The sequence below is a fragment of the Mytilus edulis genome, chromosome 2 (genome assembly GCF_963676685.1).
Source record: "Mytilus edulis chromosome 2, xbMytEdul2.2, whole genome shotgun sequence".
Classification (NCBI taxonomy): Eukaryota; Metazoa; Mollusca; class Bivalvia; order Mytilida; family Mytilidae; genus Mytilus; species Mytilus edulis.
In genome coordinates this window covers 30,015,823-30,033,806 of record NC_092345.1, presented here as the reverse complement: position 1 = coordinate 30,033,806, position 17,984 = coordinate 30,015,823, and the positions used below count along the sequence as shown (strand labels likewise).

The 17,984-nt window shown below is 30.8% G+C and overlaps 1 protein-coding gene across 2 annotated transcripts; it reads left to right on the top strand.

Moving 5' to 3' along the window:
- The first annotated feature begins 496 nt into the window (after positions 1–496).
- Positions 497–11,730, top strand: LOC139511919 (flavin-containing monooxygenase 5-like). Of its 2 annotated transcripts, none has more exons than XM_071299081.1 (7): positions 497–668; positions 1,524–1,642; positions 5,627–5,841; positions 6,284–6,583; positions 7,131–7,688; positions 8,181–8,346; positions 10,517–11,730. In XM_071299081.1, the coding sequence occupies exons 2-7, from the start codon at positions 1,537–1,539 to the stop codon at positions 10,777–10,779; spliced, it is 1,608 nt and encodes a 535-aa protein (XP_071155182.1). In that variant the 5' UTR covers positions 497–668; positions 1,524–1,536; the 3' UTR covers positions 10,780–11,730. The 2 variants fall into 2 exon arrangements, with proteins under 2 accessions (XP_071155182.1, XP_071155183.1); XM_071299082.1 differs by having other exon boundaries at positions 499–656.
- The last annotated feature ends 6,254 nt before the right edge of the window (positions 11,731–17,984 follow it).

Below are 17,984 nucleotides of genomic sequence, written 5' to 3'. Positions count from 1 at the left end.
AAAAATGCCCATCAAAAACCAAGAAAAATTTTATCTTTCTTAAACACAAAATGAATTTAACTTTTATATATCTAGTGGATGCTACATGTAGGCATTAAAACTTTCCAAACAGCACAGGTAAGTCTGTACACAGAGTAGTTTTTGAGGTGAAAATACGGCCATATTTGTCCATTTGTTATGATGAACCTTAAAGGCTGTGGATTTTCTATAAAAATCTTGGTTTATTTGCCACAAAGTACTCCTTTTCTATTAAATGCAATGCAACAGTAAATAATAATGCTTTGCATCAAGTTTCCCCCTAGTATATGTTCAAAATGGCCTGTCTCTATTATTCGTTATATCTGTAGTTTTGATACAATTGATGTTTAAAAAATTCGTACAAAAATGGCTACAGAAGGGTACATAAACCTTAATGATTTGTCATAATCGATAGCTGGGTAAAAAAGGTTTGATTTAAAGGCAGGACTTTGAATCCGGATTTTAAGAGAGTCCGATTGTGGTTTAAGAATTATATTTTCGTCATACATTATGACACTGGCTTATCGTTGGACTGTCAACATATAATTTATCTGTTTATCTATCAATATCAGTTCAAAAGTTGGAACAAGAAAGTATATAAACATTAGATATATCGAATTTGTCTAACTACATCTGTGGTAAGCAGCTTGGTAAGTGTAGAAGAACAAAATATAAGTTGACATTTTTTATTTCCTTTGTATTCCACCAAAAATGAACACATCGGCAACACCACCTCTGACAAAAACACATCAGATTTCAGACTATTTGCCAATGGCTGCTATAGAGAAACCAGAACCATCAATGATTGTAAAAAAAATAGCAGATATAGACAGACAATGAAATTGGGCAACAACATGGGGTCTGAGATTTCACGCAGTCAAATGTAACCTTGAACGAAATAAATTTATGACAGAAGCAGGAAGAAAAATAATGTAAAATTTGGTTATACTTCGAAAGCCATGAAACTTGCTTTTCTCCAATCAATGTTCAAAATATCTTAGCATAAACATCACAAGTAACCAGAACCCAGAAATCCTTACGGTTCATCATAACAAATGGACAAATATGGCCGTATTTTCACCTCAAAGACTACTCTGTGTACAGACTTACCTGTGCTGTTTGGAAAGTTTTAATCTCTAGCATCCACTAGATATATAAAAGTTAAATGCATTTTGTGTTTAAGAAAGATAAAATCTTTCTTGGTTTTCGATGGGCATTTTTTTTCCTTTCTGCAGAAGGTGTAAAAATTAACAAACACCTGAATTACTTTGATACTGTCCACTCACTGACTCAGATAAACTCTTTAACTCACCTATAGTTGTGAAGATACAAACATGTACCTGTTGTACATGTCAATTAAGGACAATCAAAACAATACAAACCGGTTTTTTACCTGAGGGAGCATCTCATAGTTGTACCACAACTTAATTAATTTTCACATCTTTTGCATGAAGGAAAAACAAAAAATGCCCATCAAAATTCCAAAGAAATTTTACTTTTTATAGAAAAAAAGCCATTATGAAGGTTGCAGTAATTGGAGCAGGAGCCAGTGGATTAACTGCTATAAAGTGTTGTATAGATGAAGGAGTAGAGCCAGTATGCTTTGAAAGGTCAAATGATATAGGTAATTGAAAGAAATCAACTCTTACAAAAAACAATAAGCATGATAAGTAAGGATTCATTATGAATATATAGAATATATCCCAGAACCTAAAAAACATCTTTAAGCAAGTGGTTCATGTTTACTTCTTAAGATACATTGTACTTATGCTTAATGCCAGTGATATTGTTGGCTTTTTATACGACCGCAAAAATTTTAATTTTTCGTCGTATATTGCTATCACGTTGGCGTCGTCGTCGTCCGAATACTTTTAGTTTTCGCACTCTAACTTTAGTAAAAGTGAATAGAAATCGATGAAATTTTGACACAAGGTTTATGACCACAAAAGGAAGGTTGGGATTGATTTTGGGAGTTTTGGTCCCAACATTTTAGGAATTAGGGGCCAAAAAGGGCCCAAATAAGCATTTTCTTGGTTTTCGCACTATAACTTTAGTTTAAGTGAATAGAAATCTATGAAATTTTGACACAAGGTTTATGACCACAAAAGGAAGGTTGGGATTGATTTACGGAGTTTTGGTTCCAACAGTTTAGGAATTGGGGGCCAAAAAAGGGCCCAAATAAGCATTATTCTTGGTTTTCGCACAATAACTTTAGTATAAGTAAATAGAAATCAGTGAAATTTAAACACAAGGTTTATGACCACAAAAGGAAGGGTGGGATTGATTTTGGGAGTTGAGGTCCCAACAGTTTAGGAATAAGGGGCCAAAAAGGGGCCCAAATAAGCATTATTCTTGGTTTTCGCACCATAACTTAAGTATAAGTAAATAGAAATCTATGAAATTTAAACACAAGGTTTATGACCATAAAAGGAAGGTTGGGTTTGATTTTGGGAGTTTTGGTCCGAACAGTTTAGGAATAAGGGGCCCAAAGGGTCCAAAATTGTACTTTGTTTGATTTCATCAAAAATTGAATAATTGGGGTTCTTTGATATGCTAAATCTAACTGTGTATGTAGATTCTTAATTTTTGGTCCCGTTTTCAAATTGGTTTACATTAAGGTCCAAAGGGTCCAAAATTAAACTTAGTTTGATTTTAACAAAAATTGAATCCTTGGAGTTCTTTAATATGTTGAATCTAAAAATGTACTTAGATTTTTGATTATTGGCCCAGTTTTCAAGTTGGTCCAAATCAGGGTCCAAAATTAAACTTTGTTTGATTTCATCAAAAATTGAATAATTGATATGCCAAATCTAACTGTGTATGTAGAATCTTAATTTTTGGTCCCGTTTTCAAATTGGTCTACATTAAAGTCCAAAGGGTCCAAAATTAAACTAAATTTGATTTTAACAAAAATTGAATTCTTGGGCTTTTTTGATATGCTGAATCTAAACATGTACTTAGATTTTTGTTTATGGGCCCAGTTTTCAAGTTGGTTCAAATCAGGATCCAAAATTATTATATTAAGTATTGTGCAATAGCAAGAAATTTTCAATTGCACAGTATTCAGCAATAGCAAGAAATCTTCGGTTGCACAGTATTGTGCAATAGCAAGAAATTTTCAATTGCTCAGTATTGCGCAATAGCAAGAAATCTTCAATTGCACAGTATTGTGCAATAGCAAATATTTTCAATTGCACAGTATTGCGCAATAGCCAGAAATATCTAATTGCACAATATTGTGCAATAGCAAGAAATTTTCAATTGATTGGAGTTATCTTTCTTTGTCCAGAATAGTAGTTGAGTCAACTTAAATCATTGTTTTATACAATATACAATGTATATTCACTTTTACTACCAACTGATAAATTAAAACAATCTTTACCATTCAGTGATAACAAGCACCTTTTGTTACATTTTAATATTTTATGATGTATTTAAATGAGTAGTTATTGTTGCAAACTCCATTAGAAATTTGAATTGAGATCAGTTTTGGAAAAAGGGAAAGGGGGATGTGAAAAAAAAATGGGGAGGGGGGGGGGGGTAATTTTTTCTCATTTCAGATTTCATAAATAAAAAGAAAATTTCTTCAAACATTTTTTTGAGAGGATATATATTCAACAGCATAGTGAATTGCTCAAAGGCAAAAAAAAAAATTTTAAGTTCATTAGACCACATTCATTCTGTGTCAGAAACCTATGCTGTGTCACCTATTTAATCACAATCCAAATGTAGAGCTGAATCCAGCTTGAATGTTGTGTCCATACTTGCCCCAACTGTTCAGGGTTCAACCTCTGCGGTCGTATAAAGCTGCGCCCTGCGGAGCATCTGGTTTTAAAACTACCTCTACCCTTTTTTATTGGGAAAATATGCGTCATTTTTATCAAATTGGGAAATTTTTAATAAACCATATATCAGACTGAAACTTCAATTTGCAAACCCCTTTTCAAGAGTCAAACCCTGCTTTGAAATAAGACCCCTTATTGTCAGCGAAAATACATATATAGACACTCAAATCTGCACATATAGTAATTTTAGCATGTAAAATGTATAAATAAGTGCTTTTCAGTTTGTATTCATGCGCAATTACTACTGAGACTGCACTGTTTGGGAAAAAAGTAGTCTTTTTGGGAATAATTCTAAGCCATTTTTTTTTTTCAAATTGGGATTCTTCTCCAGGGGAAAAAGCCTTTATTCTCCCTTAATTTAGGGCAAACAATATTACTGAATGCTATAGAATTAAAATTATTCTTCAGTAGTGTATCAACATAATTTTATAATTATTACACTTTCAGTTGAGAATATTTGTACTTATTAAGTATTGCTACAAACATGACAAATGTACATGTTTTTTCATCACTGGGAGTTAAATTTTAGGTTCGGCTACATTAATGATCATGGAGAAATTTAAAGGTCCCATTTTATAAATTCCATAGAAAACAATTCCTGTAGTACCTAATGTATTGAAATTAAAAAATAGGACAGTGGAACTTGAAAAATCATAAATAGCCTCACAAAGAAGAACTAATTCTGGAGAAAGATTTCACATATTTTTTTTTAATACACCTTATCGCTATTTGTCCGCCATTACTGTACATTACAAAGTTCCCAGTAAAATTTTGACCTCATAATAGAAAATATCTGACACCACAATGGAAAAGTGATTGATGTGTACATATGTATGTCAATCGATCAAGAGGAAGATTCTCAGGTCAAGTGGCTCAAATTTCTAAACCATGAGTGATAAGGTCTTTAAGTATAAATGAGTTGGTTCAATAATTACTTAAAATTTTAAGATTTAATAAAAGACACAGTAGTTTACCAATGTTCAAAACTCCTAAAGCAAAGGTGACAAACAAAAACTAAGGGAAATGCAGAATCTTTTTAAGTGGACCATGCATCACCCCCTTGCAAATTCACATTCAAGTCAAAATTAGGACACAATCGGTAAAATTACAGATCTGCCAACTGTACTGCTATCTATAAACCAATTAGTGGATTCACAGAAAACATGGTAAAGGTATTTCTTTTTTGAAAGGGTATCTACATTTCTCCTTCTATGCATGCATCACCCCTCTCCTCTCCTATGAAAATTCAAACTCAATTAAAAATTAGGACACCATCAGTAAAATCACAGATAATGATTAGGCACCTATACTGGTATCTAAAAACCAATGAGTGGATTCATTAAAGGCCTAGGCCTTTCTTTTTTTTACTGTTTTGATTATATTATATTATTTTGTTTTCATCATAAATTTGCTTTGTTGAAATATTCATTTTACATAATAATAAATAATAAATACTTTATTTAAAGAGCGTAAAATCAGTTAGTATAATACTTATCTCCCCTGATGTCCTCTGAATAATTCAAAATATACAATATTATAATATATACATTTACATACATACTTTTTATGCAAAACAAAAGGTGAAAAACATACAGAATAGGTTCCTGAACATATTTTGTTAATGTCAGATGTACAAGATAAATATATGGACTTTTATTTAATATGTAAATTTCATCTGATAATTACATTTTTAGTTTAGCAACAAGAAATTTTTAAAAACTTTGCACTGACTTTTCATTATTCGGTATCAATATCTCTAACAGGTGGATTATGGAGGTATACCGAAAAGGTTACAGAGGGTCAGTCATGTGTGATGAAGTCAACCATTATCAACACAAGTAAAGAAATGATGTGTTACAGTGACTTTCCCATACCAGCAGATTATCCTATCTTTATGCACAATACTTATGTTCAGAAGTATTTCAACCTTTATGCTGATAAATTCAACCTACGGAAATACATACAATTTGGAAAAGAGGTATGATCAGTAAAATTTTGCTATATTTTGAGAAATGCTAAAAAAAAAAGGATTGGATTTAGATCCCACGACCAGAAATTATTAGTCAATCTATCAATCAATTAAAGGAATTGATGAAGTTATCTTGAAAACCCGTCGAAGTTAACATTCTGTCTTATGATCAAAGGTTACATAATTGGTCATCCACAATGGAATCTTTCTGTAGTAACTTCTTGACTTTAATCATTTGTAGTGGTCCAGTGGCAAATATTTCTTAATAGAAAAACAAAGGATATGATATCAATCAACGAAACAAAATCAGTATATACACAGCAAAAATAATGTTTGGTAAAACTGAAATTTGGTGAAATATATGCAAAAGACTATTTTACACTTTGGCTACAGTATTAATATACAAAACTCCCTATAAAACAGGGAAAATACTACTAATTTTGTTTTTTAGATATTAAGTATAAACAAGCAACCTGATTTTAAACAAAATGGTCAGTGGAATATCAAAGTGAAAGACAATAAAACTGGTGATGTAGAAGAGACAGTGTTTGATGCTGTTATGGTATGTACTGGCCATCATGCTGAAAAGCATGTTCCTGAATTTCCAGGTTTATCAGACTTCAAGGGAAAAGTTATTCATAGCCATGACTACAGAAATCCAGCAGGATTCGAAGGAAAGAGAGTAGTTATCATTGGAATAGGAAATTCTGGAGGTGATATGTCTACAGAACTAAGCAGAGTAGCGTCACAGGTAATGGTTTGATTTAGTTTCCAAGCACTTACTGTGCATAATGTTTTCATCTGGTCATCTACTGGTCATCTACTGGTCATCTACTGGATGATATTTGAAATGAGACAATGCTGTAAGTAATATGAAATGTTGAGAATTTCACAAACAAGCCATAAATCTAAAGCTAGTAGACTTCCAGTTGAATTTAAAAAAAAAAAGAAATGAAATTATTATAGAATGTACAAAGGACCAAAATAGCAAACTGATATTTGGATTGCTTACATCTGTGTCTATGGTCATTAAATGTTTATTAGATATAAGAAGATGTGGCATGAGTGCCAATGAGACAACTCTCCATCCATTAGTCACAATTTGTAAAAGTAGGTTTATTGAAGTATTACAAAAGAATGATATGATTCTTGATCTTTTCACTAATTTGAAAGTTCATTATAGAAATAGTGAGTATGTAAAACCAACAACAGTATATAATATATGATATGGAATGTGATTTTTTAAGATTACCATTGAATTTTTCAAGTTCAGACTTTACCATTTACATATTTTCCAGGTGTTTTTAAGTACTAGACGAGGAAGTTGGGTATTGAATAGGATAGGAGACAATGGTATGCCTTTAGATATGGCCAGTTCTGATAGGTTTAAACTGGCAATAAAGAATGCATTACCACCCTCCGTCATAACTAGTATAGTGGAAGGTCGTCTAAATGCAAGATTTGATCATTCACTATACAGTCTCAAACCTAAACATCATGTTTTCTCCCAACATCCTATGGTAAATGATGAAATGCCGAACAGATTGGCATCAGGAACTTTGAGGATAAAACCTGATATCAAAACATTTACTGAAAATGGAGTTATATTTGATGATGGCACCAAAGAAGAGAATATTGATGTTGTTTTCTTGGCAACAGGATATAAATTTGGCTTTCCTTTCTTAGACAAATCTGTATTAGATGTCAAAGAGAATCGTGTTGAACTCTACAAATATGTTTTCCCACCTAGAATGGAGAAAAAAAATACTCTGAGTGTTATTGGATGCATACAACCTCTTGGAGCCATTATGCCTATATCTGAGTTACAGTGCAGACTATCTTTGCGTGTTTTTCAGGTGAATTGATATGGATTTATATGTTTTATTTTTATATATTAAGCAATGAATTTTTTAAAAATCTTTATGCAATAATTATTTATAGACTGTAAAAGCAGAACCATTTGCATTCCTTGTAAATGATGGCTTTCAGAAATAACAGGTAATTGTTACTTTTCTTAGATGCAGTTTGAAAGGACTGTTCGTCATCATGGAATGAGATCAAAAGCTATTTAGGCATCTTTATGAGCTCCCTCAAATACTTTGTGACACTATTCAACTGTTTTTCTTCACATCTTGTAACACATGCTATTTTATGATGATTTAATTGAAATATCTTCTCATAGATTGGATACAAAATAGAAGCTGCTGTATCAAGAGAGATACAAATTTAAAGTTGTGATAATTCATAACATAATCTAAGCTTTTTTTTGTCATTTCTAGAACTTTCTTAAATGTAATCTGAAATTTCTTTGTTAAGTTTCATTTTTTTTTTTTTTTTTTTTTAAACAGAAAGAAGTCAAACTTCCCTGCAGTGATGAGATGATATTGGACATAAGATCTAAAGAATTAGCCATGAAAGAGAGATATGTACAGACACAGAGACATACAATTCAGGTGGATTATATCGACTATATGGATGAGCTGGCTACACTCAATGGATGTCTACCTGATCTTCGTAAGTTCTGTAATGAAATATCGTAAAATATTTCATTTATCTTAAGGATGTATTCTTCTGACTTTTCAGTCTCATTGAAATCTCGTTCTAGAATTATTTCAAAAACATGTGATACAAGTGGAAAATATCAATGAATTTTTTAAATACTATAATCAAACATAACTCTGTGAAAAAGTTTTGTATTTACAATGAATGGTTTTTAAGTAATCGAGTTTTCAAATTTTACGACCAATCAAGTCTGTATTTTTAGCCAAAATTTTGGGAAAATGGGTGAGGGATACAGAAAATGATTTTACAAGAATCATGTACATCCCATATCATTTTGGTATTTTCAAATTTCTTAGATATGTATTTTTTTCAATCATATATAACAAAAAAGCTAAAATAATATGCATTTTGTTCTTAAAACTGAGAAAAATCACAAAAATACAAAATTGACAGCATGGTAAATTTTACACAGAAAAGCTTCAAAATATAATAAAACTTTCTTATATTAACACCTACCTATAGTTCTTTTGAGTAAAATTTATTCAGATTGGTCCACTTCATCTTTACAGAAAGTATCAAGGTTGGAGGGAAGATAAATGTTTATGTAAAAAATGATGTACATGTTCAACGTCGAATTGACCTCGAAAGCTAAAGCTTGGAAAGCAATGTGGTTAGAAATTAAATTTAAAGATTAAAAGGCTTTGCTCGGAACCTTTTATATACCTTCTTATAGTGGACCAGATATCTGGGCAAAAGTTTAATTGTGGAACTGTAATTTTTTTCACGATAATAGCCCAAAAATAGGTAAAAATCGATGAAGAATTGGAAAATCATCAAAATTGGGCATTTTCAAAGGGCCGTAGCAAAAAAAGAAGTGCACCACCATATGATTTTTTCTTTAGCAATTATTTTGTTACAGTCTTATAAACCTAAAAATCAGGTTAAGAAAAAAAGTTTGATTCTAGAAATTTTTGGCTCCTCAGAGGTGTACATCCTTAATTGTCACTCTGGCTTCCTCCACCAACAAAGAGTGATCAACATGAAATAGCACAATAATGTTGAAAGTGTCGTTAAATACCAATCAATCAATCTTAATTTTCATCCTTCCAGTAGATTACCTTAGCTATATTTAGCAAAATCTTTCAGAACTTTGGGTCCTCAATGCTCTCTAACTTCATACTTTTTTGCCTTTTTAACTTCTGTATTCAAGATTGTCTTGTAGACAAAATGCAGGTCTGGCATTTAAAATTTTAATCCTGGTATCTTTGACAAGTTTGTTTTAAAAAAAAAATCACCCAATTATACAACATGAATCTATCAAGGTATTATTAAGAAAAAATGTTTGATCATGTTTATATTTTCTATTGAAGATCCGAAAGGATATGTTCTCTTCAAATCTAGTATTTAAATATAAGGTCAGAAAATATAATTTGTGTTGCCTTTTTATAACAAAAAGTACAGTTGGTAGGTCAATTTTTGTTGTCATGAATCACTACTTAAAATGGCAAAGATAACTTAAGGTAGGCAATTGGAAGTTATAAAACTATGGTTAAAAGGTTGAATATAAACACAAAGCATTTTTTTTATTTTGACCTTCATCTGGAAAGTTTTTTATTCATTGATTGATGTGTATCAACTAACAGATTTTTTCAAGATCCTGACAACTTCATAATTTTATCCTCAATAAAATGCATGCAGATTTCAGATTTTTTTCCCCTTAAATATGATTTGGTATAGTATTTTTTTTCTATAAGTTGTTTAAGACATTAAAGCATACACTAAGACTATATGGTAAGATGGCCAATGAGGCAAATTTTCTGCATAGTCTAACTGACACAGATTTAAGCATTTATAGGTAATCTTAGGACATCCAAAAATGAGCAAAACCCATACCTCATAGTCAGCAATAAAAGACCCCAAAATAAAAACATAAAATACTTCAAACAAAACAAAAAACAATGGCAAAAATTATCACAAACCTGTAAAGGAAAATAGATATGACAGACAGCAACCAAAGAGGACCTATAGCTCCTGGCCTTGTGTTAGATTTTTTCCCAACGTTGTGTAATGCAGACCAGTTCTTTTGGACAATTTTTTTTATTTTTTATTTTTGTTGTTGTTCAACATAGGATTATAGGACAATATACTCTGTATTTGGACCATTTGTTATTTCTTTTTACAGAATCCCTATTTTGGTCAGATCCCAAATTGGCCTTTACCTGTTTCTTTGGACCTTGTACACCTTACCAGTACAGGTTGCAGGGACCAGGAAAATGGAGTGGAGCTAGACAGGCAATAATGACACAATGGGACAGAACATTTGAATCCCTGAAAACAAGACCATTAGGATTTACAGAAAAACCATCACAGAAGAAATTCTTTATTTTTTACTTTGTTTTTGTGGTGCTATTTTGTTATTTAGTTCATGTTATATTTCTGAGGTAATGTTCTATGAACAAAACTTTTACTCTGTTGACCAACAAATAGTTTCTAAAGATTTTAATGACAAATGTCCTTGGACAGCATAGTAAAAAGCACTGCATGCAGTTTTGTTTCTAAAAGTTTGATATAGAGAATTTTCAAATATTGAAATATCTCTCAATGTGAAAATGAAAAGAAATGAGACGATATAGATAAAGAATGAATAAACTGTTGATATCACAAAATGTGATTGTTGTTTATTTTTTTCTGATTAAAGAAATACATGTTTTATTTTTATTATCTGATACAATAATGTTGTTTATACAATCCATGGTTAAACAAAAGCAAATGACAAGATAGAATATACTATACCAAAGATAAATTTGCTTTTTAATCTTAAACTATTTATTATTTTGTACTGCTTTATGTTGATTTTACAGGTGCTGAATTTTAATTGTTATAAAATACAGAAGAAATAAATGTATATATTAGTGACAACACTGTGTATGAATTTTAGTCGTGTTCTCCATATTTTAATTTACTGCCTAAAATGTTTTAGAAAATATATTCTGTCAAGCACAATCAAATGCCAAATATTTCTTTAGCACTACATATCACTCCTGTTATTGTTTGTAATGTATAAAAGGGACCATGTATGTATTTGGACACAAATAGTTGCAGACTATCACATTAATACACTTATTTGACGAGATTATTTTTAAATGGGATTTTAATAAACAATTTAATGTTTAATTTGATTATTTTTTGTCTTCTAAAAGTAAATGTTGTAGAGGCACATGTTTAGTCCTCTAATTTTCCTATTATTTTTAATGCAGTGTTGTAAATGTTTTATACTAATCTCTAGTCATGGTAGTATTTAGTAATTTGACTTTTTAACAATTATACTTATACATTTTGTATGTAATTTATTTTTCTAGTACAAAGATTTTATCAATAAAGTGTGTTTAAGAATAACTTGTTTTGACTTTATATAATGTTTGACTAATCAAATTATTATGTAAGCTGTCTGAATAACAAAAAGTATAATCACAAAGCTACTGAACTAGGAGGAAAATTCAAAACAAAAAGTCCTTAATCAAAAGGCAAAATCAAAAACTCAAATACATCAAACGAATGGATAACAACTGTCATATTCCTGACTTAGGTACAGACATTTTCTCATGTTGGAAATGGTGGATTATACCTGGTTTTATAACTAGCTAATTCTCTCACTTGTATGACAGTTGCTTCAAATTCCGTTATATTGACAACGATGTGTGAACAAAACAAACAGACATAATTCCCAAAAATACGGATACAACACTGATATATAGTATGATTGTCAATTACAAATATCCTCCAAAGACCAGGTGACCATTAAACCCATCCTGTATAATAAGCTTTAAATATGCGGATTACAAATGTGACAAAAACAATAGAGAAAAACAAAGGATAGTTTATTATGAATAAGAAGATGTGGTATAAGTGCCAATGAGACAACTCTCCATCCAAGTCACAATGTATAAAACATTAACAATTATTAGTCAAATTATGATCTACAACTCAGAGCCTAAGCCCTTGGATCACTCTGAACTATAAAAGAGAGGCGAAAGATACTAGAGGGACCGTCAAACTCATAAATCGAAAATAAACTGATAAGGCCATAACATAACACAGTGTAAAACCATTCAAACATGAAAATCAACCGTCTTGCCTATCTATATAGACAACGAGAAACACTTACGAAGCACACCAACAAATAGCAACCACTGAAGAAATGGCTCTAAACTTAGGACATGTGCTTAAAATGAATCTAGCACTTGACAGATGCGTTCAACCTGAATCAGTTGTTTTCCCTGTGTACTCTTGCTTTCTCCACTAATGAAATTGACCGCCACAAAATACACAACAATGATGAAACTGATGTTAAACACCAATCCATCTTACAGTTTGCATTAAACAAACACAACTTTTGACCGACATTAATCAACTATACATACTTGATTGATGGCTTATTATTTTGGACAATAAAATGAAATATTTAGATGGGTTATTAATTCTGTAGTTTGCTGTGTGTGTTTGTCTTCGGGATTAATTGAGCCACTGTTTTTTTTTCTAAGTTTTGTAAGAAATATGTATTATTTTAATTTTTCTCCGTTGTGAAGTTTTTTGTTCAGTTTATGAGATTGACTATCCTTCTAGTAACTTTGGCCTGTCTTTTTTAAAAGAGGGACGAAAGATACCAAAGGGACAATCAAACTCATAAATCCAAAATAAACTGACAACGCCATGGCTAAAAATGAAAAAGACAAACAAACAACAACACACATATGACACAACATAGAAAACTAAAAAATAAACAACACGAATCCCATCAAAAACTAGGGGTGATCTCAGGTGCTCCGGAAGGGTGAGCAGATCCGTAAAAGATTACTTTGTAATTAAAGACAGATTAAAAGAATCAAACTATGTTCTTATAAAACAAAATTGTTAAGTGTCGATACTATAAATGTGATATATACGAGGTAAGAAAATTCCATATGGGGTGAGAGCGAAATCCCATATGGAATTTACTGACCCCGTATATATCGTATTAGGTCACTAGCACACTATGTTCTGAATTTATCTTACCGACTATCTTTATTTGTTGAATATAGACTAGAGTTGTCTCAATTGCAATTATACACCTCTTTCTATAGAAAGAGACAAAGTACAATTGTTATCAACACTTGGAAACAACCAAAACCTTTTTTTTTCTGAAAAGTCTACATCAAACACAATTGTTACGTTTGGTGGAGGTTTTTAACTTTTTATTATGATATGAAACTGACTATATCTTTTACTAATTTTCGTCTTTCATCTTTTTCAAAAAATATTTTTTCTCATATATAGAGATCCATTTTGTTACACCTTGTGATCATTTTATCGTTTGGCAACCGTCAATGGCAGTCAACAGGGTTTAAGAACATCAGTTATTCGACCTGTTAGGCAAATGCGTAAAAAACTCTTTTGGTCTTTTGAAAATGTTGTATGTGCTGAATAAAGACCCCTCTACAACGAAATTTGTCACATGCACACGTATAAAAATTGCGGTTTCTATTCAACGCAATCATAGGTTTGAACGTTGTTTTCAATTTAGACTTGTTTTTATGTATTTCGATTTGGCTTGTATTATATTTTCCCTCCGGTTTAGATAATCCGTTGATCCTATTTTGACTCTTTCAAATTGAAGAGTCTATCCTAAATTGCGGTAAATTAAAAGGACTTTCAAATACTTTAATATCCCTAAAATCACTGAAGAGACATTAATGGTTTAATTCCGTATATGGGGATAAAAATTTAACACCTCATGTTGTGTTTTACCATCTATGCCGCAAGTTTATTTTTTTTACTTGGTACTAGTATTAAATTATTATAATAATCAAAAATAACAGTTAAGTCTACGTAACTATGTTGATTTACATTTAGCAATTGACAATGACTGTTGGTTTAGAACTGAATTTCAAATTACGACATTCGAGATATAACTTGATTTTCCAATTGTTAAATTTATATTCCTGAGTAGCAACTTTGCAGTAGCGCTAGCATATTGGATGCATATTGTGTCGTTCAACGATATGCCAAGGCTGATAATTCCTATCATGGTTTTGTTAAAGGTTGTAGTAATATTAACAGAACCAAATTTACTTTACAAGAAGCGCATTTTACAAGTAAGTTATTTAAATGAGAGGCAACATTAGTTTAGTGATGTTTAAATCTAGGAAATCAATTTAGATTAAACTAATCAAAAGAAAAAATCGAAAATCGAAAAAAAAACCTGAGGAAATCACATTTACTCAAAATGTTGAATCAAGGAATAATACTAGTTATTAAATTGTAAAGTTGCAGTGATCCCCTTAAGGTCAAATAACGCGTTGGCTTGTTGAACATTAACCTTTGATTGCGCTGGATGAAAACCGCAATTTTTAGACGTGTGCATGTTAAAATAAATTTCTGGGCAGAGGGTTCTGAATACAGCACAAACAACATTTCCCAAAAGTCCCAAAAAAAGTGAAAAAGTATATTATAACAAAACGCATTTGACTAGCAGGTCGAACAACTGATGTTTTCCCAGGTAGCACAAAAACATTTTATTGATATTTTTAAAATATATTGCAAAATTTCAAAAAAATATCATTCAAAAACACGTTTTTGACGTGATATGTCTGGCTTGACTCATGTGAATAGCATATTTATTTTCTTGAAATATTTGTTCTGAATGTTTAAAGAGCATTATTTTTAAATATCTTGATTTTATATTGAAATAACATTATTTTGATATTATTCAGTGTCCATTGAAAATATCCAGACAACATATATCAAACATCTGGACAAAATATACTCCTCATGTGAAGTATTGTTTTAATTGGTGTCAATTGAAAATATCGCAGTGGCGGATCCAGGGGGGAGTTCCGGGGGTTGGAACCCCCCCTTTTATGGACGATCAATGCATTTGAATGGGAGCATATAGTTTGAACCCCCCCCTTACTCCTGGTTTGGAACCCCCCCCCCTTTTTTTAAATGGCTGGATCCGCCACTGTATCCAGACACCATATATCAAACATCTGGACAAAATATACTTCTCATGTGTAGTATATGTTTTATTGATGTCTACCAAATGTTTTTTAAATTGAGTCTGTCAACCATATACCCATTTAAATGAAAAGTTGATGCAATGAATTGAATGTTTATTATTCAACTCGTATCACCTTGTGGTAGATGAGAAGTATTTTCACATCTGTCAATTAGAGTGCAAAAAAAAATCACTCGTGTCAATGATCTGTTGATTTAAAAAGATTTTTGTTTGGGCATAAACTTATTTAATCATTAAGATAAATATTGATTCTACCACTGCATCGAGTGCAATACGATATGTATCCACTCGAGACAATTAAATTTTTAAATATTTAAAATCTAACTGTCGAGAGTGGATAAATATCGTATTGCACGAGATTTGGTGGTAGAATCTGTTTCTCTAATGAAATTTAGACAATCTAAATTCTTCTTTTCGAACAGACCGCAAAAGATGTGTTCTTTTTTGTAAGAACGTTGGAATAATATAAGAAATAAATTTTCAATTCTGTGGTATAAAGGGGGAAGATAAGTACTTAGTACGTTGGCATATTGTTGGTACACTGTTGGCTTAAATTTCAATATTGACATGAAATATCAGTGATAATTTTTTTATAAACACTGTTTTCAAAACTTTGAATAAGTCAAAATAAAAAAGAATTTTCTATTTCTAGGCACAGATTACCGTATCCTATTTGGTATGACTTTATCATTTGATGATTTACTGAGTCCTCAATACTCTTCAAACACAATCATTATTCGCTAGATAATTTTTCCTTTGACTTGCTTGGAATTTTCATGAAAGTTAGATTAGAATTGTTAAAACTTTTCTATCAAAAATGAGGAGACATTTATGTTAATGTGATTCAAAAAAATATATAAAAAAAAATATTTCCTTTTTCATTTATGTCGTACCTCTTACAAATATCAATAATAGAAATATCATGTAAAAATGTTTATAAAATATTTCTTTTTTCATATCAAACATGTGCTTCACTCAAATACCACTAACAAACATTTGGAAAACATTTCTATCATACATCTTACAAATATCTATTATCTTTAAACGTTTATGAAACAGTCTTTAACTAACATTTTATAAATAAAATCGAAAAAATATATTGTTATGATGTTATTGAAATATAGATTAGATATTACAATTTTTATATTTTTAAATTAGGACAAGAAAATTATATTGATGTTACAGCATCAAGATATTTTATTATACATCAAACCTATGCTTTACACAGATATTAATCAAAAATGTTTTATAAATATTTCTTTTACACATCTTACAAATATATATATTAAATATAATATTAAAATGTCCATCAGTTGTTGATTGAATATTGCAAAGAAATATCTCCTCGACATATAATTGTTCTCGTTAATAAAACTGTCTATGAAACGTTTTAAAAACAAGAGCAAAGAATATTTATTTATTTATAATAAAAAAAAATATTTACAAAAAATGTTTTTATATTAGCAATCAAACATTGGGATGTAATATTATTGTTAAAATATCATTCATGCATAATTTCTGATGTAAAAATAATGTCTATAAAATATTTTTTTGTAAATATTTTTGACAAACATATGTATAACCAGTCAATACTATCATGCACATATTATGTGTTAGCTGGGTTCTTACCCTGGCCATTGCCAAATAAACGGATCACCACGTGTAAAAATTAATCTTATTATTTATTAATTACAAAACAGAATACAATAAACTTGCGGAAAAGATGGAATACCGCAAACCTGAGTTGCAAATATTTGTACGTAAAGGCAACAGTTTCAACCGCTGTTCGAACGTTATAAATCGGTTAAGAGAAAACAAATCCAGGTTACAACACTATATCCGGATTTCAAAAATGAATGTCTCGTCAGTGATGTTAGGAATCGATATATTTTGTTTTAAAAAGTGTATGAAAGGAAGTTTAATTACGACAAGAATTATACAAACTTATAAAACCTCGTAAATAATTTCTATAATACCTCTGTTTCAATCCAAACGTTTTTGGTACAGATAAATGCAGAAAAGTAAATATTAATCCCAAAGATCTAATTGGTATATTTGTTTTTCTACAAAGGTTTTGTCAGAGTTTACGAATCACCGCTGATTAACGATGGCATGTCGACATTTTTAGAAAAAGTTGAACTGCCTAAACTCTTTAATTCTGATCGTATATATAATTGGATCTGTTATCCAAACCATGCTTCTTAAAAGAATTTACGGAAATTCTATGTTTCATCGAGACTCTGTCATTCCTATATTGTTCATTTCTACCCATAACATGATAAATAGCACAGGATAGATAGATAGATAATGCTTGCACAAACACAAGAAGACCAATGGTGACAATGGCATGTACTTCTTGATGATATCGCTTTCTAATTGTTATCAATGTAAACATATTTCCACCATTCTGTCTGTTTTCTGCTCTTGCATCCGGTGATGCGTGTACCTTTCTTCTTTGTGCACGTATCTTCCAGGCCGTCATTGTGTATAAAGGGATGACCAAGTATATGAAACACAATGCTGAGACACAAGAAAAATATATGTTATGCAACAATGTATTGCAAGACTTATCAGAAGTCACTATACAAACACATAC